Source organism: Sceloporus undulatus, chromosome 3 (assembly GCF_019175285.1).
Source record: "Sceloporus undulatus isolate JIND9_A2432 ecotype Alabama chromosome 3, SceUnd_v1.1, whole genome shotgun sequence".
In the NCBI taxonomy this organism is placed as follows: domain Eukaryota; kingdom Metazoa; phylum Chordata; class Lepidosauria; order Squamata; family Phrynosomatidae; genus Sceloporus; species Sceloporus undulatus.
Window position 1 is genome coordinate 263,788,104 of NC_056524.1, and position 26,781 is coordinate 263,814,884.

Here is a 26,781-nt window from a genome sequence, read left to right on the forward strand (position 1 = left end):
AATAACATTTGATCAATAACATTCGAGACCACGGCAGACTCTTCTTATTTATAAAAATAATCTAATGGGAAAAGTGCCAAGATAAATAAGTTACATTACTATGATTTTCTCAGACTAACTAGACTACATCTTACTGATAAATATTAATAATATTCTTTGCAAATTTTGAAAATGATGCAAACTCTACAAAGTCAGAATTGGCGTTGAAATCAATCATCTTCATCAAATACATTTCAGCTATTACAGCTTTGTTCCCAGAAAGCCCATAACACTGAATTTAGATGTTCTTCTAAATTTTTATTTCCGTCTCTCATTCATAAACTTGTCTCAGTCAAAATACAAATTAACTGGACACCAAAAACAAAGACAGGATGAGAGGTGGGAGATTTACTTCTCTTCAATTAATTTATTCACTTAATTGGCTCGTACTGACCAACCAACCTAAATTAATAAAGCCATAGATTTTCAAGAACTACAACACAAACTTATGGACGCTCCACTAAGAAACAGAGTCAGGTATCAACCTTTTCAAAATGTAAAGAAGACTATCAGCCCTCTGTTCCCTTTTGTTACATTCAATCCTACTAGAGAACGGATTCCCCAGAAACATGAAACAGAAAATGTACCAGTGAAAACCAGATAAGGGCAGGCATCATCCAAAATTACTACTTTGGATTTACAAACACTACTCCGTTTATTGAACATTTTTTGAATCGAATCACCATCACTTGAAACAAATCCAAAACATGTAAACACTGATCCTGCATCTGAAATAATTAATAGTTTTGTAAACTGCCTGGTAACCTGCTAAGTTTGAAGAAACAGAACAGAGGGTAAAGAGAGAAAAAAGATTTTAATTAATAATGAGGATGGAGTGGCATTCAGGTGGGGTGGGGTACAGAGTCCAATAAAGAGATTTCAGTCCAAGCATGGTTATACCCCCTAATGTGTGCAAACTGGCCAGCTTCAAAGAACAAGGAAACTAGAGAATGACAAAACTAGGATGTTTGTTTTTTCAAGCAAGCAAGCAGCGTTAAAACCTAGAGAACACTTTTGAAATTGGGGGAAATTGCAAAAAATGTAAAAAATACTCCTGGCCACCCTAAGTCTAGCCAGAGTCTTAATACAGAATACTTACAACCATTGCCAGGGTGGCTCTTAAGCCTACACCTACGCATTTCTCATTACATTTCCCACCACCCAAAAGGCCAGGTTTTGTGCATATATCGACAGGGCTTTTTTCGACAGACACCATCTATTGTGTAAGTTCGCTCTCCTTTTGACGTTTCTAGTGGAAGCCTTGCTTAGTCCTTAAACCAGGGTTGTTTTTTTCGTACTTTTAAGTGTGGTGTTGCGTTGTAAAGGGGTTTTAAAGTAAATTGTGTTTTTAATGTCAGAGTCCCAGTAAGGTTAAAAGCAATAAGCAAATAATTTTAAATATATGGCAGTATCATTCAAATAAATGAATAGCTTTATAAAGGCTGTCTCCCCAACAAAGGAAAGGCTGTCCCAAAGCCTCTCTGTAAACAGGAGAGTGAAGAGAATAATGTGTCTTTGTGAAGTTGGTCGTTTTTGTTTTACACGGTTACAAAGAAATCTAAATGTTTTTTTCCTTTTTCCTTTTTCCTTTCCTCCTTTCCTTCCTCAATGACTATAATGACTCCAGCTGAATTCCATCATGTTCGAACTAAAGGTTTCTGATAAGTCTAATCTGAAGATCCATCATGTGGGGTTCTAAATGTTTCTAGCTAATCATGTTCTGGATCATGGTTTCTAACTAAAATACTAGTTTCGATAAGGTGTTCTAAAGCTGGGTGGAAGTTCTATAAACTACATGTTCTAGAGCTGGTATACTATTCTAATTCTACTACAGTGGTCTGTTCTAGAAGAGCCATAATGTTCCCTAATATACTAGGAGTCTATTCTACTATAACTTGAGGTGTTTCTATTTTTCTACTAAAATGACGATGACTGAAATGACTAAGACTACCCACTGAATCTCCACATGTTATACTATAAACCCTTCTACTAAACTATAAACCCTTGTCCTAAGCTGTCCTTTTTTTTTCCTTGCTCGAGTAATAACAGTATGTAGACCAGAGATCTAAAAATGTTATTAAGAAGGTAAGCTAAAGACAGAAAAAACATAAATGCAGAAAGAAGTTTGAAAACACTGCTCTCCTGTGAGCAATAGTAAAAACACAATAGATAGCAAAGAAATCAAACTTCTTTCAACAACTTGCTTTCCTTCTTTCTAACAAAAAACAACAACTTTTTTTGCTCTTTCCGAACAACTTTGCTTTCTGTTCGTTCTCCTTTTCTTTTTCTTTTCCTCTGCTCAACTTCTTTCCTTCCTTCTTTATAAACGAACAACCTACTGAAGCTTGGGAAGGGGAGTAAACGGACTTTCTTTTCCAGGTTCTTTGCTTTTCTGTCGCTTTGCTGGGTTGGCTGTTCGTTTCCTTGTCCTACCGTTCTTGCTGGACGTAGTTTCGTTGAGCGTTTCTTACTTTCTGGGTTTTCTGGGTTGTCTGGGGGGTGGGGTCTTGGCTGACTGGTGGCGTTGGTGGGGGGTCGTTGGTACCTTGTCTTTCTTTGCTGTTTCTTTCGCTGGGCAAAAAATCGAACGGTGGCTTCTTGTCGGGGCTCCTGTTTCCTTCTCCCAACGCTGTTGGCAAAGCTAAAAACGAATAATAATAAAAAAAAAAACCAATTCACATCACACAAGTCATAAAAAAAAAAAAAAACCAATCAATTTCACAATGTCACAATTCACATAACAGTAGAAATTCAAAAAAAAAAATAATAAAAGAAAAAAAAAAAATAAAAAAAATAGAAAACCAATTCAACCAGCAATTCATTCAACAGAATCCAAAACATCCACAAAATCGGCACATGAAGGGGGGATTGCTAAGAAGGCTTGGGAGTGGGAAATGTAGTTTGCAATGGCACAAGGGACTGCCTGTGATCTTGCAAATGCTATGCCTACTTGGAAGTGGGAAATGTAGAATTGGGGGTGGGGGGTGTTTGGCCAGAAAGAGAAGTACATTTCAGCCTTCTCTCTAGGAATAATGCCAAAATGTCCTCCATTTTGAGCATGCCTAAGAAACATGCATTTATATTAACATTTTAAAAAAATTATCATTTTTTTCAAGTGTCCTCCATTTTTTAAAAAATGTGTCCTACATTTGAAAATGTGGCCCTACATTTGTCCCAGTTTGGAAGTCCTGCCTTATGGCAACCCTAGAAGAGCAGGGCCTGGTGAGGAGCGTGTGTGACATCAATTCGCCTCCTCTGGACCCCACAACAAACTCCAACTCCCAGAATTCCATAGCAAAGAGCCAGACAAAGAGTTAAAATGATGCCAAACCTGAATTCCATCCCTTGGACTGTTTTATTTTGCAGCCTACACAGCCAGTTTCTATGGTGGCCTCAGTCACTCCTACTCACGCAGGCAGGAGGGTGGGACATCATTCAGGGGGGAGCGTCCTCCTTATTTTATGTAGGACGGATAGGCTGAGGAAGTCCTGCTATCGCCAGAATCACAACCCTTGGACTGTTTTATTTTGGGAGCAGGACTAAGAAGTATGCTCTGAACTTTGACTCGTGTCCTCCACTTTTCTCAAAGGTCCTCCATTTTGCTGGGAGGACGTCTGTCCCTTACAGCCAGAGATGAGAAGGCTTAGAGTTCAAGGAGGAGTAGGCATTTACCAACTTCTATCAAAGAGGCTGCTCTCTCTCCTTGAATGATAGGCCTCTGAAAGGGTTCCCAGTCCCAGTGGAAGGTGTGTTCGTGTGCATGTGCACAAGTACAAAAGTAATGGTATGGTTGGGGGTCACTACAATATAAAATGTGGGCTAGACAAGGCAACTGTTACGTGGATTTGTAATTGGTTGACCGGACGAACCCAAAGGGTGCTCAACAATGGCTCCTTTTCATCCTGGAGAGAAGTGACCAGTGGGGTCCCACAGGGCTCTGTCCTTGGCCCAGTACTGTTCAACATTTTTATCAATGACATGGAGGAAAAAATTGGGGGAATACTTATCAAATTTGCAGATGACACCAAATTAGGAGGAATAGTTAATACTCCAGAGGACAGGATCAAGATTCAAAATGACCTGAATAGACTAGAAAGCTGGGCCACAGCTAACAAAATGAATTTCAACAGGGAGAAATGTAAGGTACTGCACTTAGGGCAAAAAAATGAAATGCACAGATATAGGATGGGGGACACTTGGCTTAAGGAGTCAACATGTGAAAGGGATCTAGGAGTCCAAGTAGACCACAAGTTGAACATGAGTCAACAGTGTGATGCGGCAGCTAACAAGGCCAATGCGATTTTAGGCTGCATCAATAGAAGTATAGTGTCTAGATCAAGGGAAGTAATAGTGCCACTATATTCTGTTCTGTTCAGGCCCCACCTAGAATATTGTGTCCAGTTCTGGGCTCCACAATTCAAAAAGGACATTGAGAAACTGGAGCGTGTCCAAAGGAGGGCGACTAAAATGGTGAAGGGTCTGGAAACCATGCGCTATGAGGAACGACTCAGGGAGCTGGGGATGTTTAGCCTGGAGAAAAGAAGGTTAAGGGGCGATATGATAGCTCTGTTTAAATATTTGAAGGGATGTCATATTGAGGAGGGAGCCAGCTTGTTTTCTGCTGCTCCAGAGACTAGGACCCGGAGCAATGGATGCAAGCTGCAGGAAAAGAGATTCCACCTCAACATTAGGAGGAACTTCCTGACAGTAAGGGCTGTTCGACAGTGGAACACACTTCCTCAGAGTGTAGTGGAGTCTCCCTCCTTGGAGGTCTTCAAACGGAGGCTGGATGGCCATCTGTCGGGGATGCTTTGATTTGGATTTCCTGCATGGCAGGGGGTTGGACTGGATGGCCCTTGTGGTCTCTTCCAACTCTATGATTCAATGATTCTATGAAAGGGTCACGGCATTAGAAAGGCTGGGAACCCCTGGTCTAGGCGACCAAAAGCTTCATGATTGTCTACAGTTGCCTAGATTTCCCAGAATCCCCTAGCACTGAGCCAGGGCAGTTAAAGCCGTCTCAGACTGGATTATTTCTGCAGTGTGTTTGGACCTTTCAGAGCAATGGAAAGAAGTTGGTAGCATTGGCATCTTAGGAAGTATACTTGAATCTACGAAGGTCCATGCTGCCGACTTCTTTCTTTCATATACAGTAGTTGAAAGGTGCTACAAGACTTCTTTACATACTGGTTTTACAGATTAACATGGTTATATCTTTGAATAAAAGAGAATATCTGTTTAATAGTCAGAGACATGGCTATAACCGTCCAGCCAAAATGCCTATGACTTTGCATGCAAACCAAGTGGACCCTGGGAGTTACTCACAGTGGGCATTCAATATCCGTTGGGGTTTAGATTCAGGACATGGACACCCCCCCCCCCCCCCCCATGGATACCAAAATCCACAGATACTCAAATCCTTATAGGATGCAATGGCATAGTAAAATGTGCCTGGCTTTTAAAAAACTCCCATCCATCATGAACTCCTTTCTCTTTTAGTATTCCATCCTGACCTCAGGATCATAGCCTTAAGTTCAATAATCAGCTTTGTTAAAAGTCTAGAATGCATGTCTGACAACCCTTGGTTTCCCCTTTCTGCTGTATTACAAACTCCAGAAAACACGGTTACTCAAACCTAAGGATCCCACTTCCATCTCATTAACAAAGTTATCAGTGTTGGTAAACCTCAACTGTGGATCTCCTGATCCAGCAAGCTGTTCACTGTTCTTTAAATTCTAGAGCATCTTAGCATCCATATTTCCATGTACGTTCAGCACACAATGCCCTGCATGTGTCAACGAGGCATCACAGATTCATTGCAAGAGAATTTTCACATCACCCAATGTCAACTTGAAATGCAATGTTTGAGTGGAGACGCTTTTGCTTTCAGCCAAGAGGCATCAACTGTGTAGGCATCTAATGAGATCTATGCATGTGTGACCCAGCCTTTGGTGTATACCTCTTTCATCTCGTTGCGGCAAAACTCAGAATCTGAAGAAAGTTGGCAAAACATTTGGTGGGGAAATATGCAAACAACATCAAGGAAATAAAAGCAATTTATTAGTGTTCAATTCGATGAATAAAATATGAAGATGCTTTCTCGAGGAATTAAAAAAGAACCAAGAAAGAATCAAAACTCATCACCTCCATTCAATGGAAATTATTGTGATTCCGCTTCTTCTTCCACTAACTCAACTAGTGGCGCATGTCTGTTGGCCTGTGAGCCTTCTTGATAATGAACCTTCTTTATTGTTCCCGATTTTGGAGCACGTATTGTGTGCTGTAGAGAAAGAAATATGAACGGTTTCTCTATCTGCATAGCATCAATTTATTGGAATCAACCCACCAGATAAAAACTGAGAGTTATGGGAATAAGCAAGAATTGCCTCTACCTGCTAATCTGCAGAATGCAATGGGACAGAATAGGAAGCACTGCTCTTTGAGAATGCTGATTATCCCTTATGCCAGTGATGGTGAACCTTTTACAGACCAAGTGCCCAAACTGCAACCCAGACCCCAAAGTGCCACGTCCCTCTGGCTTTCTAGTAAGAAACTCTGGCAAACTCTGTGTTAGGGCTACAGCATGTGTGCCCACAGAGAGGGTTCTGAATGCCACCTCTGGCACACGTGCCAAAGGTTCGCCATCACTGCCTTATGCCATGACAAATGGGTGCTGCTAGGGTGCCCTCCCCATCTTCCAGAGATCAGCTGGAGGAGATGAAATAACACAGAGATATAATCAAGGTTCCCCTTCTGTGCCATTATAGTGTGCCCCCACAAGACATGTTGTTTCACAACATGGGTTGTTAGTGTATAATCTCTCATTACACTTTCTGCTTTGTATTAACAGTCACCTTTCACTTGTAAAATCATAATATAGATTCTGACCTATAGGGAAACATTATTCCAGAAAGGGTAGCTGGTAGTCAAGGTGAAAACACTGGTAACATCCACAACATCCAATTATACCGCCACCCATGACTATGAATTATGCATTTCCCTTTCTCTTCCTCTTCCCCCATATCTTTCAGGCTGGACTTAGTTCTTAAAGATTTGTAGTTGTCTTTAGTTGTGAGTCACACAAAATTATGTTGCACACAGGGGGTCAAAAGCTAGCACAGCATAACATTGTGAGAAAAATGTCAGCATGCATAGTACTTGTACATTTGCCTAACAACAGTTACAAATGCCAAATATAACTCGGCATTGATTAAATAAGAACTGTACTTATTTATCTAAAGTTATTGAGGAACCAGACAAGACCTATGCACAGTTCCAAATTTATATTCTGCAAAGGTGTCTGTTAATACAAAGCAGAAAGTGTAATGATTTCATTTTATAGAAAAGCTTGCTACTTGACTGAATTTGCACAGATAAAATTCCTCCAGAGCAAAATTTCTTTAAAAGCTCATAAAAGTTCTTTGTATGAAAAAAGAGTGGAATATTTGCTCCTGGGAAATGTTAGAACAGCCTGTTACAAATAATCTCTACCAATAAAAAAGCATATCTCAAACATCTAGTCAGTTAACATACTATTTCCCAACATTTAAGGTACACTTTATGCTCAATGAGCAGGTGAGTACAACCCATTTGTCTGATTCACAGAAACCATGAAGAAGAAATTATGAAAATACTCACCTCCATTTTCATAGCTATCATAACCACTAGTGGGTCTCCAGCCTGGACTTTGTCCCCAGCTTTCACAAACACCTAACAAATTGCACAGTGAGAGAACTGTTCACTGGGTGTTACATTCCTGTCATACAAACATTACTATGAAAGACTTTTTTTAACAGCCCCACAGATAGCAAAAGCAGGACAAAAGAGCCCTTGTACAAAGATGAATGGAAACATTTGCTGTTTATTAAAAGGTTAAAGAAAGAGAAAGCCAGTTTTCTAATCACAGTATGTGCAGCTTTTCTGGGCTGTACTACTGACAGATGGAGGACTGCTTCTTAGAATAATGTCCGGTTGGGATGGAGGCCTAACCTTCTGACTGGGCACTCTCCAATTATTTGGGCATGGCGTTTTAAGCACAGGAGACATGCACTTTGAAATGATAATTCTCATTGAATCTTTAGCAAAGAATTCTGAAGACAACATAAACAGACTCAAAGAGATGACATGGGCCATGACCAGAGGGTTTATAGACTTGTAGTAGATGCTGTTGACTGGCTATTAGAAGTGTGGACACCAGGATTAGACTCCTATGGAGACAGAGGAGCAGCTCAGGTGAAGAGTAATTTTCAAACTGAGTTCTATTTCCTTTGAAGCTAATCAAATTTGTCAGTGAGAAAAGCAATACGTCTTGTCCTCACATGAATGCTAATCTTCCATCTTCAAGCTTCATCTGCAATATACAACCAAAAGAGGCTGCTGGGTGCATTTCGCTCCATACACTCAGTTTATACACATGGCGCGGTGAAAATGTTTGGCCTTGTGAACTGAGTATGTCAGTGTGACAAATCAGTGCATTTATACTCCTAATCCTAAAGACTTCCTGTCTTTCTCTATATTTCTCACATTTTAAAATCTCTACTGTGCCCTGCATAAGCAAAAAATTAGGCTGATAGACTTATGGGGAAATATTCTTTTTCAGCATTCTCTCAATGTTCTTACTGACTAGCTATCCATGGCCAGTATGTCAAGCCACAAATTAAGCAAGAGAGTCAAATCAGCTCCACTTTTCAAGTCAATGCAATTATTCAGGAACCAAGCAAAGTACAGAAATAGTCACTTGCTTTGAAAAATTATTTTTAGAAATCATTAACTACGGTAAACTTCTCAGGATCCTCACATTAAACTCTTTTCTGGCAGGGGGTTGGACTGGATGGCCCTTGTGGTCTTTTCCAACTCTATGATTCTATGATTCTTGTAGCAGCTTTTAGGCAAAGGAGTCTATGGGACCTGCTGGACAGCTGTACCAATCCATGTGAAGACAAAGTAAATTTCTTTTACAACCCAAGGTATATCTCTGGGAGAGTGGGCTGCTCTCAGAGAAGGAGATTTAAACTAACTAATCCAAGGCTTGGCTGATTTGGTTATCCAGTCAGCTTCCCCCAAATTATTGCTTTCCACCCATAGATGCAAATATAGAGGAGTCCAATTTGGGGGAAAGTTGTAGTACATATTCTGTAGTACATATTCTATTACAATTTTCTGCACAAAGTTCTTCAGCCAATGATAGGTGCTTGGAAAACAGTGTTCTAAAGCAGAGGCTAGAAAGCAAGCTAAACAACAACTGACAAAGGAGCAATCACATTCAAAAATAATGAAGGAACAGATGGTAAGCAACTTGAAGTAAATGTCATGGGTGAACAGTCGCTAATAAGTGGATTAAAGGAAGGGAGAAGAAAAGGAAACATGCCTTTGATTTTATCTTTCTAAACAGTGTCACTGTCATATCCTGATTCTCAGACTTACCTTTTCTATTGTCCCAGTCATAGGGGCAACAGCCCCACCCTGATCTCCCGCTGAACTTGCTCCAGATAGGTATTTTGGCACTGGAAGACCAATCCGCTCACTGCCTTCCTAGAGAAACCAAAATCAACCGATAGCATAAGAACACAACACTTTTACAACTGGTCCCATTTTAGCAGCTTATCGCAGAAGGAAAGTAAGCAGAAATTCAGCCAGACAGTAGCATCTTTCTGTGTGTCTTACTGCATGACGCAGTTCTTCAGTTCTTTTGAATCGTCTAACTAAAAAGATTGTATGTACAGCACTGTGTAAATTTACAGCGCTTCATAAATAAAGGTTAATAATAATAATAATAATTTTGAATCTTTGTTGAACAGCAGAAATAGAAGAATTACATCATCATGTGGCAAGGCACAAATGAAGGTGCTATTATCCAAACGAACATCCACTTTATTTGCTCATGTGATAAGCTCCTTAGATTTTCCACATTTTGTGAATGAGAAATACTAACAGTACAGGCACTAAGTTCTTTCTTTCTATTACAGAACATTTGCATTAATTCATTAGAGAGTCATTTTAATTCCCTTTCATTACTTTTTACAATAACATTTGATCAATAACATTCTGAGATCACTGCTAGACTCTTCTTATTTATAAAAATAATTCTTAATGGGAAAAGTGCCAAGATAATAAGTTACATTACTATGAATTTATCTTCTAAGACTACATAGACTTACATCTTAGCTGAATAAATATTAATAATACTTTGCAACATTTTGAAAATGATGCAAAACATCTACAAAGTCAGAATGGCTTTGAAATCAATCATTCTTCATCAAATACATTTCAGCTATTACAGCTCTGTTCCCAAGAAAGCCCATGACACTGAATTTAGAATGTTCTTCTAAATTTTTATTTCCGTCTCTCATTCATAAACTTGTCTCAAGTCAAAATTAACTGGACACCAAATAACAAAGACAACGGATGAGAGGGTGGGAGATTTATCTTCTTTCAATTAATTTATTCACTAATTGGCTCTGTACTGACCAACCAACCTAAATTAATTAAAGCCATAGATTTTCAAGAACTACAACAAACTTTATGGATCGCTCTCACAGAAACAGAGTCATGTACTCAATCCTTTTCTAAAATGTAAAGAAGACTATCAGCTCTGTTCCCTTTTGTTACATTCAATCCCTACTAGAGAATCTGATTCCCCAGAAACATGAAACAGAAAATGTTACCAGTGAAAACAGATGAATGGCATCATCCAAAATTACTATCTTGGATTTACAAACAACTCCGTTTATTGAACATTTTATGTAATCCGAATCACCATCACTTGAAACACATCCAGAAACATGTAAACACTGATCCTGCATCTGAAATACATTAATAGTTTTGTAAACTGCCTGGTATACCTGCTAAGTTTTGAAGAAACAGAACATAGAGGTAAAAGAGAAAAAAGATTTTATTAATAATGAGGATGGAGTGGCATTCATGGTGGGGTGGGGTACAGAGTCCAATAAAGAGATTTCAGTCCAAGCATGGTTATACCCCTAATGTGTGCAAACTGGCCAGCTTCAAAGAACAAGGAAACTAGAGAATGACAAAACTAGGATGTTTGTTTTTCAAGCAGCAGCGTTAAAACCTAGAGAACACTTTTGAAATTGGGGGAAATTGCAAAAAATGTAACAAATACTCACTGGGCCACCCCTAAGTCTAGCCAATGAGTCTTAATACAGATATACAACCAATGCCAGGGTGCTCTTACTCTACACCTACGCATGGTCTCTTACATTTCCCACCACCCAAAAGGCCAGGTTTGTGCATATACGACAGGGCTTTTTCAACAACACCATCTCATTTGTGTAATTCTCTCCCTTTTGACTTTCTAGTGGACCATCTGTCTTTTAGTCCTTAAAACCAGGGTTGTTTTTTTCGTACTTTTTAAAGTGTGTGTTGCTTTTTAAAAGTGGTTTTAAAGAAAATTGTTTTTTTAATGTCAGATTCCCAGTAAGTTAAAAAGCAATAAGCAAATATTTTAAATATATGCATCAAATAAATGAATAGCTTTATAAAGGCTGTCCCACCTCTCTGTACAAGATGAGAGAATAAATGTGTGCTTTTTTGAAGGTCTTTACTGTTCAATAAACTAAAAGTTTTCCCTTTCCTCTATGACTACCATCTGAATCCATCATGTTCTACCCTTGTCCTAAGCTTCCTTGCTCAGAAGTAATATGTAGACCAGAGATCTAAAAATGTTATTAAGAAGGTACTGTAGAGCTAACATAAACTGCAGAAGAAATTTTGAACACTCTCCTGTGAGCAAGAAAAAAAGCACAATAGATAGCAAAGAACAACTTCTTTCTCCTTTTCTCCCAACCTGTTTGCAAAGCTAAAACAATAATAATAAAAACCAATTCACAGTCGCTCAAATAATAATGAAGGCTCCCTAGTTGCTAAAATGAGTTGGCAGGACTCCAGTCTAACAACCCAACTCCGAACTCGGCTCCAGATGTACAGCTGCTGTTGCCACCTTGACCTTTCCAAGTAAAATCCTCTGAGTTGTGCCATTCCTGTGTCTTGCAAAACTCCATTCAAATCCAAAGAGCTTACTAGGGGCAAAATTAATAAAGGAACCATACAGAAAGAGCTTGAGTTTGCTACCTCCCTTAGTAACTCCAATCATATTATAGAGAAGTTTACCTGCATGTCATATGATCCATCATGATTGTAGGTAATAGTCATATTCACATCTGTAAAAAAGAAAGGGTGGAAATTTCAAAACCCAACATAAGCTTGTGGCTAAAGCAGCCCATATCTAACAGAGTTGTGATTCTTTTTTAACCATCCCTACAATGCTCTGTCACCATCAGTATCTCTCTCTTATTGGTCTCTATGTACTACACAAGCATCTGTCACTTGTCTGAGTCATCTTCTCCCACAAACACTTTTGTGTTTTCTGCCATGCTACTGTTTCTTCTGATGAGAGTAAATTTCATGTATGCTCACCTATTCACCCACTGTCTTGCCCTACCAACTCCACTGAAAGGCAGGACAGATAACAGATTTTCTAAGAGCTGAAAGAGCAAAACCAATTTCTATGCCACAGGAACCATATATAGAACCATTCTATGGCAAGTCCACACATTTCTCTAGACTGCTGTTGTTTCCTAATCAAACCAATGTTTGAAACTATAGAAAAGTCAGTCCACCAGAAGCAAAAGAAGGAAGTGTATACACACCCAGAGCAGTAGTAATACTTCTTTCAGATCATTTCCTGATATCCTAAAACTAATGTATCACTAATACTACTAACAGACTTCCTTAGCAGCCTTTCTTGAACCACCCTGTACATCCTTCATCATGCAAATCTCCTCTAATTAACACCAGTCCTTGATTCCTTCTCCTCCTGCATGCATACACGCATGTGTGCGCATGGACACACACACACATACTTTTCCCACCTTTGTCCATCTAATGTAGAAATGAAAATATAGTACTATACTTAGGCTACAGGTAATCCTAGGATAAAGGTAATCCTACCTATGTGGCAATAACAGAACCTACCTAAATGCACAGAAAGTTTTCATTCATATTAGTGTGTGTGTGTGTGTGTGTGTGTGTGTGTGTGTGTGTGTGTGTGTAATACCAGAGGTGATGGGGCAACTTTAATGAAAAGAAGGGGATGGAGAAAGAAAATATTACATTTAAAAACTGCTCTGTCGGCTGTATTAACTTGGATCCAAAATGACATGTGTAGAATAAGACTAATGAAAGCACATTTCTGATTCTTCATTCCTTCACGATCCCCCTGAAAATGAAACATAATGGCTGGGGATATCCTGACAAATGAAGAAGACTGTAAGCATACCAGCATGAGAGGGAGGATGGAAAATCTCTCTCCCAAAATCAGGCAGAGACACTTTTCACCTGCTGAGTCCCCATTCATAGAAAGGATCTCTGCTCAATTTTGGAGACAGATTTCCTGCAGTCCTACATATCACAGGTCATCCCAGTTAGCATAGTCCCATCCATTCTGTAATGCATTCTTAGGAACAAGAGCTGCTAAGAGAAGACAGCAGTCCATTTCCACCAGACCTCTGTGTAACTCTAGATTCAAAACAATGCCATTATGAATTAATTATTTATTGGTTGTTCTTATTAACTATACACAATACATTTAAAATGGTTGCTCACATTCTCTTTATGGTCACTTACTATTTTCACCATCATGAAGAGTCAAGTTTCTAACATAGGGTATATTTATTCTTCTACCATTGCTGGATGCAAATGGAGAGAACTTATCTAAATTAATAAAAAAGGTGAAAGAGAGTGATGAGGTTAACTTCTATTTTACATTTATTAGATCAAGCTGACAACATTCATCCCAAACACATGCAACCTCTCTTAAACTCTGTATATTGATGCATAAATTGAGCCTTTTACTCCAGACCAATCCAAAGTCATATGCATACAGAATCATGGAATTAAAGATACCACAAGGGCCACTCAGTCCAACCTCTTGCCATGCTGCAAGACACAAATTGCTCCCAAAAGATGGGCAGCCAGCCTCTGTTAAAATTCCTGTCTACACGCTCAGACTGGGTCCTGAAGTGTACACAAATAATTCTGCTCCTCTAGAACATAGACATAGCCTGAAAACCCCACAAAAAACCATGGATTCCAGCCATGAAAGCCTTCAACTTTACAATTCTGCTTGTTTCAGAACCCAAATTCCTTTAAACATTTATTACATCAGGAACAAAATTGACTGGGAAATCCCTGAAGCTAGGATACTGACAGGGAAATTCTGGAAGCTATTGTCATCAAGTAACTTTACCACACTCTGAAATATGCATAAATGGTAAAACATTTGAGTATCTTTTAAGTAGTAAATATATTTCCCAAAAGGGGAGGGGAGAAGATAATGTAGCCTTACCTTCTGACTGAAGCCTGAAAGTGTCTGTCACCATTTTCTCTCTCAGTATGAGTCCAAGAGCCGCCTGACACAAAGACACCTTTGATATTGCCCCTTTGGATGGAAACAGCTCATCATAGTGTTGAGGGATAAAATTGGTGTGAACATTTCCAGCTTCAAACTCCGGGTGACCCGATAGATTCAATAAGAAATCAACATTTGTGCTCAGCCCTACAATCTGTTGGAAGAAAGAGAACAAACACACCAAACAATGACAAAAATTGAGAATTTCAGGCTCAATAAGTAGCTGTGCAATAATTATGATAGTACTTTGGCAATGCCTGTGTAGTATTTTTTATTTCTCTTGGAAAATTAACAAGGGTGCGTATTCTAAGAAGTGCTTAAAGTACTTATTTCAAACACCTGTGAAGCACAACACCCACCTGGCATCCCCACTGAGCATCAAGGAAGGAGTGCACCACACCAAAGTTTATTCTCAGAACACCGTCTACAATCTTACCAGGTGGAACCAAACGTAAAACTGATATTTGAAGGGATCCTCTCTGTATATGCTCCTGCCTGAGGTTAAGGTTGCTGGACGGGCCCTCTTCTGTATCAAATCAGTCAACAATATGCGTGTGTGAGGGAGGGCAGAGGGCCTGAGTGAGGGCATACAGAGTGGCATGCAGCAAAACCAATCTACCAAATTTAAAACAGTATAAAAAATTAAATAATTTTAAAATCTGAAAGATAATTAATAACAATTGAAAAAAAGGTTAAATTATTTAAAATGATAGAACTATGAGCACAAGAGGGTTTGTGTTGAAACCAATAGCCCCAAATCTTTCATGTACAACCATGGTTTACTTGGTATGTTCTCTGAAGGCCTGATTTGCTAACATTGCTGCTTTTTAGGCACCAAGTAAATGGTGTTACATGAAAGATTTGGGGCCTGATTGGTTACACAAAACCCTCTTATGTACATAGTTTTAATTCATTTAAATGATTTTAACCTCTCTTTCAATTTGTTTATTAATCATCTTTTAGACTTTTAAAATATTTTATTTTTTTCATGTGAATCAATGGCCTGTTACAGACTGCCAAATAAAGCTGCTTCGGGTCTCTTTGGAGGTATGCATTTAAATGATGCATGGGTCCTAAGAATCCAGAGGTTGCGCCAAAGCCACATTCCGTTCCTAAGTACCGGAGTGCAACTTTGGTGCAGCTTCCGGATTCTTAGGACCCATGCATCATTTAAATAGCAGCCTCCAAAGAGACCAAAGCAGCTTTATTTTGCCAGTCTGTAACAGGCCACAGAATCATAGATTTTGGAAGAGACCACAAGGGCCATCCGTCCAACCCCCTGCCATGCAGGAATACACAATCAAAGCATCCCCGACAGATGGCCCTCCAGCCTCTGTTTGAAGACCTCCAGGGAAGGAGACCCACTACACTCCGAGGGAGTTTGTTCCACTGTCGAACAGCCCTTACAGTCAGGAAGTTCCTCCTAATGTTGAGGTGGAATCTCTTTTCCTGCAGTTTGCATCCATTGTTCCGGGTCCTATTCTCTGGAGCAGCAGAAAACAAGCTGGCTCCCTCCTCAATATGACATCCCTTAAAATATTTACACAGGGCTATCATATCACTTTTTAACCTTCTCTTCTCCAGGCTAAACATCCCAGATCCTAAGGCGTCCATAGGGCATGCTTCCAGACCCTTCACCATTTTAGTCGCCCTCCTTTGGAATGCTCCAGTTTCTCAACATCCTTTTTGAATTGTGGTGCCCAGAGATGGACACAATATTCCAGGTGGGGCCTGACAAAGCAGAATACAGTGGCACTATATCTTCTCTTGATCTAGACACTATACTTTTATTGATGTAGCCTATTGCATTGGCCTTTGTAGCTGCCCCATCGCACTGTTGATCATGTTCAACTTGTGGTCACTGGACACCCAGTTCCTTCACATTGTTTTCATCACCCAGGTGTCCCCCCTACTATTCTGTGCATTTTTTTTCTGCCCTAAGTGCAATACCTTACTTTTCCCGTGTTGAATTTCATTTTGTTAGCTTTGGCCCAGCTTCTAGTCTATTCAGGTCATTTTGAATTTTGATCCTGTCCTCTGATTATTAGCTATTCCCCTAATTTGGTGTCATCTGCAAATTTGATAAGTATGCTCCCAACCTGTCATCCAGGTCATGATAAAGATGTTGAATAACACTGGGCCCAGGACAGAGCCCTGTGGGACCCCACTGGGTCACTTATCTCCAGGATGAAAAGGTGCCAGTGTTGAGCACCCTTTGGGTTCGGCTGGTCAACCAATTACAAATCCATGTAACAGTTACCTGTCTAGGCTCCCCTTTTACAAGCTTGTTTGCAAGAATGTCATGGGAAACTTTTTATACTGTTTTAAAATTTGTTTAGATTGGTTTTTATTGTATGCCACTCTAAGATCTGCAGATAAAGGTCAGGATATAAATATTCAAGCAAGCAAATAAATAAATACTGGAATTCTTATGCTTACATTATATTGTCGAAGGCAATATCTTAATTTCCTTAAAGCTGCTTGACGATCCTCAGCCCAGACAACCAACTTAGCAATCATTGGGTCATAATGTATAGAAACCTCATCCCCTGCAACAGAAATAAATGGAAAAGCTACTTACCAAAATTAGTAGCTTGAAAAAGAAAGAAAGAAATCCGTTTATACCTTAGACTGTGCAGGTAGAAACAACCTGGTCTACAGAAAAGGTGAAGCAATAAATTTTTAAAATGCCTAGCTTTGTTTAGACGATATCTTACTTCAAAACAGTCACCCAACAGCCTAAGGTGTGCATTACCTGCTGGAAATGGCCAAAACTATGGAATTAATGCCACAATAGAGCCACTATATACAAGACCAAGGCCCACACTGAGACTACGCACAATTTACTTATTTGATGAAATGTCATTCATGATGGTGTACTATGTTAACACTACTCTCCAAAAATAAACAAAATTGCAATTAAAACAGTTTCATGAAAACACTTGCAGATATTATAAAAAATAAATTCAAAGATATAAAAGCAGCAAATTTAAAAGTACACTCTGAAAGTTGGGGAAACAGAAAGGCCTCTAGAATATCACTAAACATTAAAATGTTGATTGGCAAAATTTATCAATAAACTATTTAATATTACATTTAAGACTAAAATAATATTCCCAATGAATAGTTTCAGTTTTACCTTGTCTTACCCCAGTTTCTATCCTGATGCAGCTGTCAGAGGGTGGTGTAGACAAATGCAGTAAGGGTCCAGCCCCTGGCATGAAATTGTTGTTTGGATCTTCAGCATAGATTCTAGCTTCAAATGCATGTCCCTTGAGCAAGATCTCTTCCTGGGTTAAAGGAATCTTCTCTCCAGCGGCAATCTTTAAAAAAGAAAATATGTTCAAATGCTGTAGACGCCAATAATATCAAGAAATCACTTGTAAACGAGATTTTAAACATTTATAACCTAAATCCAATTGTTAATCTCAGTTAATATAAACTCACTGAATCAATAAAATTTACAATAAAATCCAGAAAAATATTTTCCAGAAAAATTCCTAAACAGATATACTCATTAACATTTACACAATGATCAAATGAACTTTGTTCAGTTTAGGCATAAAAGTTTTCTGTTGTGAGAATGCTACATTTTGACTCACTAATAAGGTAAGTTCTTGTTCTCACATTACTGGTTATCTTTCTTTGGGCTTGTCTACATGATTTAAACATTCCACATTCTGTTTGAATAGACTGCCATCTGGCCACGTGAGATTCAGAGGAATTTGGGCTTTATGTGGGGAAAAGGCAAAAAGCTCTGCAAATTCCACTGGAAAAGGATTCACGGTTTTTACAGGAGTATCTGTGATCATCCCTGAGGATATGCATTTTTGAACATCTGGCCAGTCATCCACTGGCTGCACATTTTCAGCAGAGGGATTGCAAATGCAAATTGTACAGTGAAGAAAATTAAGCATCAATGCAAATGTGCAAAAATCTGCAGCAATTTGCATAACACATTTACGTGTAGACTTTCAGTTATGAGTTTCCAAATTTCTCCTTTTTGAGTTCAGCTTTTTGCTTCTTTAACTGTAAACTGAATTCTTTCCTGTCAATGGAATTCTGTAGTATCTGCAACCACCTCCTAATCCTTCCATAGTTAATGCCCTTGTCAGGTTGTAGGAAATAGGATGTGTGTGTTTTTATGTAAGCATGTATTACAAGACATGCATATATAAACACACTTTTAATACATTTTATCTTTTAAAGTGTAGTTTCAAAACATTTCAATATTATTAATGGTTTAATTCCATTGTAATATTCACTTTTTTTGTATGTTTTTATTTTATTTTGCATGTATTATTTTTTAAAAACTGTAAGTCACGTTGAGTCCCAATATCGGGGAAAAGGTGGGATACAAATAGATCTGCACAGATCACAGCATGAATATATTTATTTAAACCCTCATTCACTGCCCAATTTAGAGTAAGAGCAGACAAAAGGAGTGAGAATTCTCTGTCTCAGATGTAAGAAGAAATCCACTTGAATAGGTAGTAAAGAATGATGTTACCTGAATTTCAGACTAATGATCCCACCATTTTCATTTGTACACATTCTCACCTTAAGCTGCCACTCCACCAAGTCAGTCCCTGTGATCATCTCCGTAACTGGGTGCTCCACCTGCAGCCTGGTGTTCATCTCCATAAAATAGAAGTTATGTTTGCTATCCATTATAAATTCCACCGTTCCTGAAATATTTAAGGGAAGTACAGTTTATAACTGTGGGGATGCTTCCTCCAGATTTGTGGTAAGCAACTTGGTACTCTCTAGATGTCTTGGATTACAGCTCTCATAACCACTGACTAATCATCATGCACCCAGGGATTTGTGAGAATTGTCTAAAACATTTCATAGATACTAGATATGCAACTCCTATTCTAGGCAAAATCCCAGAATAACTCCAAGTCCAAAAGAAGCTGTAAACATCTAAAACAGAAACAGAATTTTTAAAATCTGATTTTAAAAAGTCTCAAGGAATTTGGAAGAACAATGCCTTATGTTGCTGAAATACTATGGAATGTGGCCCTACAGCTGGCCCTCAACTTTCACAATGGTCAGGGTGCAGAAACCCCACGAAGGTGGAAAAACTGCAAATATCTCTCAGTCAGGAAACGTGTGTCCTTCTTCCTTGTGCTCCCCCATCCAATCACCTTCCTCCCTGTTTGCCTACATGAATGAGCAAGCCACCTCGCCAGTTTGATTTCCTCCCAGCGACACTGGTGTTATTGAAGTCCCAGTAAAAAGTTGGTTAGGGCAGCAGCAGAGGCAGTAGCAAATACTGTAATCCATGAATAATTAAATCTATGAATTCTTGACCCACAAGTGTAGGAGGGATGACTGTAAAAGGAAATTAGGTTTCCAGTACCTGCTCCAACATAGTTCACAGCTTTAGCTGCCTTTACAGCGGCTTCTCCAAGTTTCTTTCTCACCTCAGGCGTAATTCCTGGCTAAGAACAATATAAACTATGTAACATGTATAAGATATAGCATTACATATATGTATGCCTAATGTACACAAATATTAACGACCCTGGAAAAACTGATAGGCATACCCTCATATTTTCAATTCCTTTTTCAGGCTACAAATCCATACACTATTACAGTCGCCCTTTGGAACTCGTGGGGGATCTGTTCCAGACTCCCCCCCCACGAGTTCCAGATCTCACGCATATTCAAGCCCCATAGGCTGTGGATTTTCAAACCCATAGATTTCAAGTCCGTGGAGGGGCGACTGTATCTCCAAAATGAAACTTGTATGAAAGAAACAGTACTCTAATAACCATAAAATTCTGCAAAGAAAAAAAAATTACAGCCCTTTAATTTTACTTATTTATGCAAGAGATTTCATATTGCCTTTCATAAGACACCCCAATTCAGTGAATAAAAAACAAAGTATAAACAGCTAAACAATATATTACTTAATGACAATAATATGCCAAGATGACACTACCATTGCATGTGAAAAAAACAACATACACTACATTAAAACAGAAAACAAAAATGGCACAGTTTTTTCAGTCATCTTAAGAAATTGGGTACTAACCCCAGGAGCTTCCTCAATAATTTTCTGATGTCTTCTCTGTACACTGCAGTCTCTTTCAAACAAGTAGACTGCATTGCCATGCTGGTCTCCAAACACCTGTACTTCTACATGTCTGATTGAGATTTTTGAAAAAGAGAAGGATGACAAAAGTCACAACCATAATCACCACTACCAATTTTTGCAATAAAATATTTTAATCCAGCATGACACTTTGTGAAATGTCACAATAACTAGCACAGTCCATCATATCCTAAACTTGTTTTACAGATATGAAAATAATGTATATTTCAGGATGATTAATGTTTACATCTACCTTTCTATAGGAACATAAGAGGCTGCCTATGGAAGATTACTAGTGTGAATGTATCCCAGTAACTATCAGCTCTGACCAAAAAAAATGGCTCTCTGGGGTTTAAAGCTGGATTGCCTGGCCCTGTTAAGAGATCCATGATGTTCCCTGGTGATATTCCATCCAAGTACCAACCAGCCCCAGTTCCAACTAGCATCCAAAATTAGATGAGTTCAGATGTGTTCAGGGTGGCATGATGGTTTTCATCATACTTATGATAAAATTAGACCAGTGGCCCCCAAACTGTGCTCTTTAAGGGATTTTGAACTTCAGCTCCCAGAATCCCAGATTATTGGCCAAGTCAATAAAATGTAATTGGTTGACTGGCCGAAGCCAAAGGGTGCTCAACAATGGCTCCTTTTCATCCTGAAGAGAAGTGACCAGTGGGGTCCCACAGGGCTCTGTCCTGGGCCCAGTGCTATTCAACATCTTTATCAATGACTTGGAGGACAAAATTGGGAGCATACTTATCAAATTTGCAGATGACACCAATGTGCAAAACTAGTTACTACTATGAAGTTCCATAAACTGTGAAGCCTGTTTCTATATAAACATGCAATAGGCTGTAAGTTTTGGAAAAATTCATCAACAGTACACGTGTCTAACTTTTATAACCACTAACACAAGGTGGCTTTGAAACAACTTCTAAAAAATTCAATTCTGTTTTATTTTTCTATATGGGGGCCAATAATAAATGCGTTGTAGCAGGTCTATTTGTGTCATTACAGCCGAAGATGAAGCATATTGCATTGGCCCAGCACCATCTCAGCAGAGCTATTTGGCCAGGATAGATATGCAGGTGGCCAAAAAATCCGCAGCACAGGTACAGACTATACTTACTTTTGGCATGCTTGCTTGCTCTTTTTCTCTCTCTCAATTCTCCCTCCATGTACGCTTGCATGTTCATGTACACACACACCTACATTCTACTCTAGTTGATAGCCCAAATTAAGATTTATAGGCATCCAGTTTTAGGAGTTCATTGAATTGTTGAAACTATAGAGTTTCATACAGCTGCAGTTAAACTGACTCTTGAACATGATAAAGTCAGAGCATGGCCATTAATTCTGTCTACCCTTTTAGAATACTTTCATTTGCTTGCATTTTCCTTTCCATCTGAGAGTTCCAGAGTTCCTCTTTCATCTGGCATCAAGTCTTGTCTTCTAGTTTGTTCTTAGCTTTGGACATTTTAAGTTTAAAAAAAATGAACTAGATCCACTTAACAATTCTCATGGCCTGGCACTGTAATAGACACTATGTCACTCACCTGTAGGATGACCTTTCCTGGTGGTGGGGGGGGGACCGCCCTGTTGATTCTCTTTGGTGTTTATTTAGCTTCCATTGCCATGGAACATGTTATCTTGGCAGATATGCTGCTGGAGATACTGTGTTGCAGTGGTTCATTTCTTTCTGGTTAACTGAATCCAGCAGTTGGTGCCAGGGAATTATTGTTCTATATCAATTATTTTAGGTTCCGTAAGGCTCTTATTTTTTTTAATTCTCCATGCTGCTCAACATTTAGTGTGCATCTTGCATGAATGACTTAGTCCAGACAAGATGGAGGTACAGTTAGTCATCTGTCTCAACTTTTCTGATCAGGTGCCAGTCCCTCCCCCTATATCAGAGGATTGTAGTTTTAAGACTGCTCTTGGATTTAGGAAAAACAGGTGGCACAGGGCCACTTTTATCAGCTTAGGCAGATATATCATTCATGATATACTGAGATGTATCTAGGTACAGTTGTCCATATTCTGGAGGAGAAGTCCTGATTTATACTCATCTTTTTGCTAAGAGTTAGGTTCCAGAAAGGTCAGGGACAGGGTTTTATTTGCTATGGCACCCCCATTGTGGGAATTTGTTTTCACATGATCTCTGTTTGGCTCTTCATTACTGTCTTTCCATTGGAAGCCAACAACATTTTATTTTAAGAGCATTTCCATCTACTACTTGGTCCTTCCTGTTTTAGGCCATCCATCCAGGCTATGGCTTCCTGTCAGAAAACACAGAATTTGCAGAACTCTGCAACCAAGAAGGAATTGTTTTTTATAGGTCCTCCTTCATCTGCTATCAGAGATATGGGCCTTAAGAGGTACTCAGTTTTTATTCATGGGCTAAATTGATTATAAGAGTTGTTACTGGAACTCAGTTTTTAAAATCTGACTATGGATTTGAATTTATTCCCTCATCTCTTTTATACATAAAGCAAGATGTATTATACATCTGAGAATACACGTAGTATGAATATGGGAACAAGATTTAAAAATGTGATGACTCTCAGCCAAGGAAGAATGTTGAGGTGGACCTTTCAGGTGTGAGGCAGTACCACAGGTATAGGCAGTATGTGGCCTGAAGGCTTTATGCAGTCCTTAAATTGATTCCATACATTCCTTGTCTGATCTGATCTGAGCTGGGAAAGCATATTGGAGGAGAAGGAGAAGGGAAAAGGTGAAAATTATTGTTTGTAAACTGCCGTGATCGCAGGAGGAATGGCGGTATATAAATAAAATTTCAATCAATCAATCAAAAAGGAAAATGGGGGGGTAGGGGAGACAGAAAGAGCAGTGGAAGGAGCCAGGGAGCCCAAGGAAGAAATATCATTTAATACTGTACAAATAAAAAGGATAGACTATGGACAGGAGACTGCACACGCAAAATCTTGCATTCTTGCAAACTGTCTATGTCTGACTGTGATCGACCCATCACCATCTCTGGATTCAACCTGCTCCATCATGCAGTCCTTCGATTATTCCAAAGGGATGTACCCCTTGACAGAAAAAACAAGAGTTTGCAGCACTGCAGTGGGACAAAACTGGAATCGTATTTTTAGGGAAACAAGGCAACTTTTTCTTAAAAAATGTAGAACAATGTGTTTTCTCCTTGCTAGAGTCATGGGAAGAAATTCATTGGGGGGGGGGAATAATCAATTTTTAAAAAAGTGTTAAACCTATATGTAGTCATATAACTCCACTGATGTGGAAGGCAATTTTTTTTTTAAAAAAACAGAACTTGAAAGCGCTCTAGATGTGACAGAAATTACTTGCATTGTTGCAGATCTTGAGGTGCATTAATAAGAACTCCCAATATCCTTGCCACTAAATGTCAAATAATTTTTTGTAGCACTTCCAAGGCCATAATGTCTGCTGCTGGGGTTCCTGTTGTTGAAGGTATCATGGTGAGATCACATCTGACCAATGCTTGGAAGATCAAGCCCCAAAAGGATGGGTATCCAGTCATGATCAAAGCAGTACGAGGAGGTGGAGGAAAGGTAGGTATCCTTTCTTATAAAGGAAAAATAATTTAGAACTTGCTCTTCCAGAAAGAAATCTTTCAAATTTTTATGCCAGCTTTAGCATAACTACCCTACATTTATTTGTAATATGTACTCTGACACAGACCCTGGAGGGAATTTTTTTGTGATGAGTAGTTAGGCCTGTTCCGCACGGGCGGTAGTATGTGCGCGGCACGTACTGGGTTAGAAAGGGGGTCCTTTCCTTTCCCTAACCCTAGTATGCGCCGAGTGCGTAAAAAAATGGCGGCGCCCGTTCCTACATGGAGTGGCACACCATTTGTCGGCAAGTCACAGGCGGCCGCGCAAGAAGCTGGCATTTTGCAGCTTCTTTTTGTTGTTGTGTGGAGGAGTCGTGCAGTTTGGCCATTGGGGCTCCTCCGCGCAGCAAATGACGGCGCCGGAAGACCACCCTTTTTGGGTGGTCTGTAAAGCACCTTGTTACTGAATTAAAGTTAGTCATGTGAATGATGCATCTTATTAGACCAATTCAGTAAAAAGATTTGTGAGATCTTATTGCTTTGTCAAAAAAAAATAATCTCCCCCCCCCCCATTTTTCTAACATCGGTTTTTTCACACTTTTAGGGAATGAGGATTGCTCTGTCAGAAAGAGTTTCAGGAACAATTGGAATCAGCCAGGAGAGAAGCAAAGAAGTCTTTCAATGATGATGCCATGTTGATAGAGAAATTTGTAGATAATCCAAGGTAAAGAATAATTTGCCTACCTGAAACCAGTCTAAGGATTGCTCAGACACAAAGAAACGAAAATGGATTATATGGGTCTCACATGGGACAAGCTAATTCAGAGACCTTGATTTGCATTGGAATGTGCAGCCTTGTGTTTCTGAAAGGTCAATGTTTGGGTCATTTAATTGATTTCACCATATTTCAATAAAAAACTTGCATTATGGTTTGCAGACTGTAGTCAGGTGGCTGTATAAAGGGGGTTAAAGTATCTAATGTCACATCCATAGAATTCAAGAACAAGGGAACAGAAATGTGTCTCAGTTCTCCTTCCATGCTAAATGAAAATTTGAACAGGAAGCAGTGCAAATAAAATTAAAACCTCCCTTCTACTCCAATCTTTCCCCATCAATTTCATCTGATTGTACCAAACTTACCACTATATTCTCACTGCGGACATTATTTAACAATACCCTTTTAAGGCAGGGGTGGGCAAGAGCACCATGGATGGGGGACAATTTTCACCTCTCACGCACCAACAGGTCACATCAATTTGATTTTGTTTGATTATTGTCATTTCAACGTTTGTCAGATTGCTTAGATATGTCAACTTTCTTCCCATTTTCAGGAATGTTAAAGTGTCGTGGGCTCCAGATAGAGCCCAACCACTGTATTTTAGTTAATTTTGGTAAAACATTTGGGCCAATTTCTTGGTGATTTTCCTGCCTTTTTTTTACAGTTGTTTGTTCAACGTGTTTAGGAAGCTCCAGTGGCTTGGGGCTACAAAAAGAGGTTGGGGGACGCTTTGCCCACTCAGGTTCTGAGATGCCCGAGCACTCATAGTCTCTTCTTTAGTAAATAAGACAAGGTTTGTGATGAGTAAGGATTCATTCTCTTCCTCGGGCATACTATGTGATACTGTACGAGCAGACCACATTTACCCGTTGGTATAATCAACTTCTGGGTCTTTCTGAAAATTGCCTACTATGCAAAAGAAGTGCTCATAAATGTTTTTCTGAACAAATTGATCCCCCCCCCCAGAATATATGTTACAAACTGTATGGGTATGCCGTGGGCCCCAAACTGTGCCCTTTAAGGATAGAATCATAGAATCGTAAAGTTGGAAGAGACCACAAAGGGCCATCCAGTCCAACCCCCTGCCCTGCAGGAAATCCAATCAAAGCATCCCCAACAGATGGCCCTCCACTCTGCTTGAAGACCTCCACAGGAAGGAGTCTCCACTACACTCCGGGAGTTTGTTCCACTGTCGAACAGCCCTTACTGTCAGACGTTCCTCCTAATGTTGAGGTGGAATCTCTTTCCTGCATTTGCATCCATTGCTCCGGGTCCTAGTCTCTGAGCAGCAGAAAAACAAGCTTAGCTCCCTCCTCATTATGACATCCCTTCAAATATTTAAACAAAGGGCTATCATATCACCTCTTAACCTTCTCTTCTCCAGGCTAATATCCCTAGCTCCCTAAGTCGTTCCTCGTAGGGGCATGGTTTCCAGACCTTTCACCATTTTAGTTTACTCTCCTTTGGACACGCTCCAGTTTCTCAGTCCTTTTTTAATTGTGGTGCCCAGAACTGGACACAATATTCCAGGTGGGCCTGGCCAAAGCAGAATACAGTGCACTATTACTTCTCTTGATCTAGACACTATACTTTTATTGATGCAGCCTAAAATTGCATTGGCCTTTGTAGCTGCGCATCACACTGTTGACTCATGTTCAACTTGTGGTCCACTTGGACACCCAGATCCCTTTCAATGTAGTTTCATTCAACCAGGTGTCCCCCATCCTATATATGTGCATTTTATTTTTCTCCTAAGTGCAGTACCTTACATTTCTCCATGTTGAATTTCATTTTGTTAGCTTTGCCCAGCTTCTAGTCTATTCGGGTCATTTTGAATTTTGATCCTGTCCTCTGGAGTATTAGCTATTCTTCCTAAT

General features: G+C 39.4%; 1 protein-coding gene across 1 annotated transcript in view; it reads right to left on the minus strand.

The window, feature by feature from the left end:
- Window positions 1–6,077: 6,077 nt before the first annotated feature.
- The window catches only part of MCCC1 (methylcrotonyl-CoA carboxylase subunit 1), a 43,098-nt gene continuing 22,394 nt past the window's right edge, over window positions 6,078–26,781 (minus strand). The window contains exons 8-19 of the mRNA XM_042459457.1: window positions 20,511–20,622; window positions 19,833–19,914; window positions 19,028–19,155; window positions 17,607–17,790; window positions 16,907–17,016; window positions 14,405–14,621; window positions 13,684–13,770; window positions 12,169–12,218; window positions 10,704–10,841; window positions 9,463–9,570; window positions 7,678–7,749; window positions 6,078–6,319 (exon numbers count right to left, since the gene is read on the minus strand). Of these exons, the coding sequence (XP_042315391.1) occupies window positions 6,200–6,319; window positions 7,678–7,749; window positions 9,463–9,570; window positions 10,704–10,841; window positions 12,169–12,218; window positions 13,684–13,770; window positions 14,405–14,621; window positions 16,907–17,016; window positions 17,607–17,790; window positions 19,028–19,155; window positions 19,833–19,914; window positions 20,511–20,622 (1,408 nt within the window). The 3' untranslated portion in view covers window positions 6,078–6,199. The remainder of the gene's footprint in view (window positions 6,320–7,677; window positions 7,750–9,462; window positions 9,571–10,703; window positions 10,842–12,168; window positions 12,219–13,683; window positions 13,771–14,404; window positions 14,622–16,906; window positions 17,017–17,606; window positions 17,791–19,027; window positions 19,156–19,832; window positions 19,915–20,510; window positions 20,623–26,781) is intronic.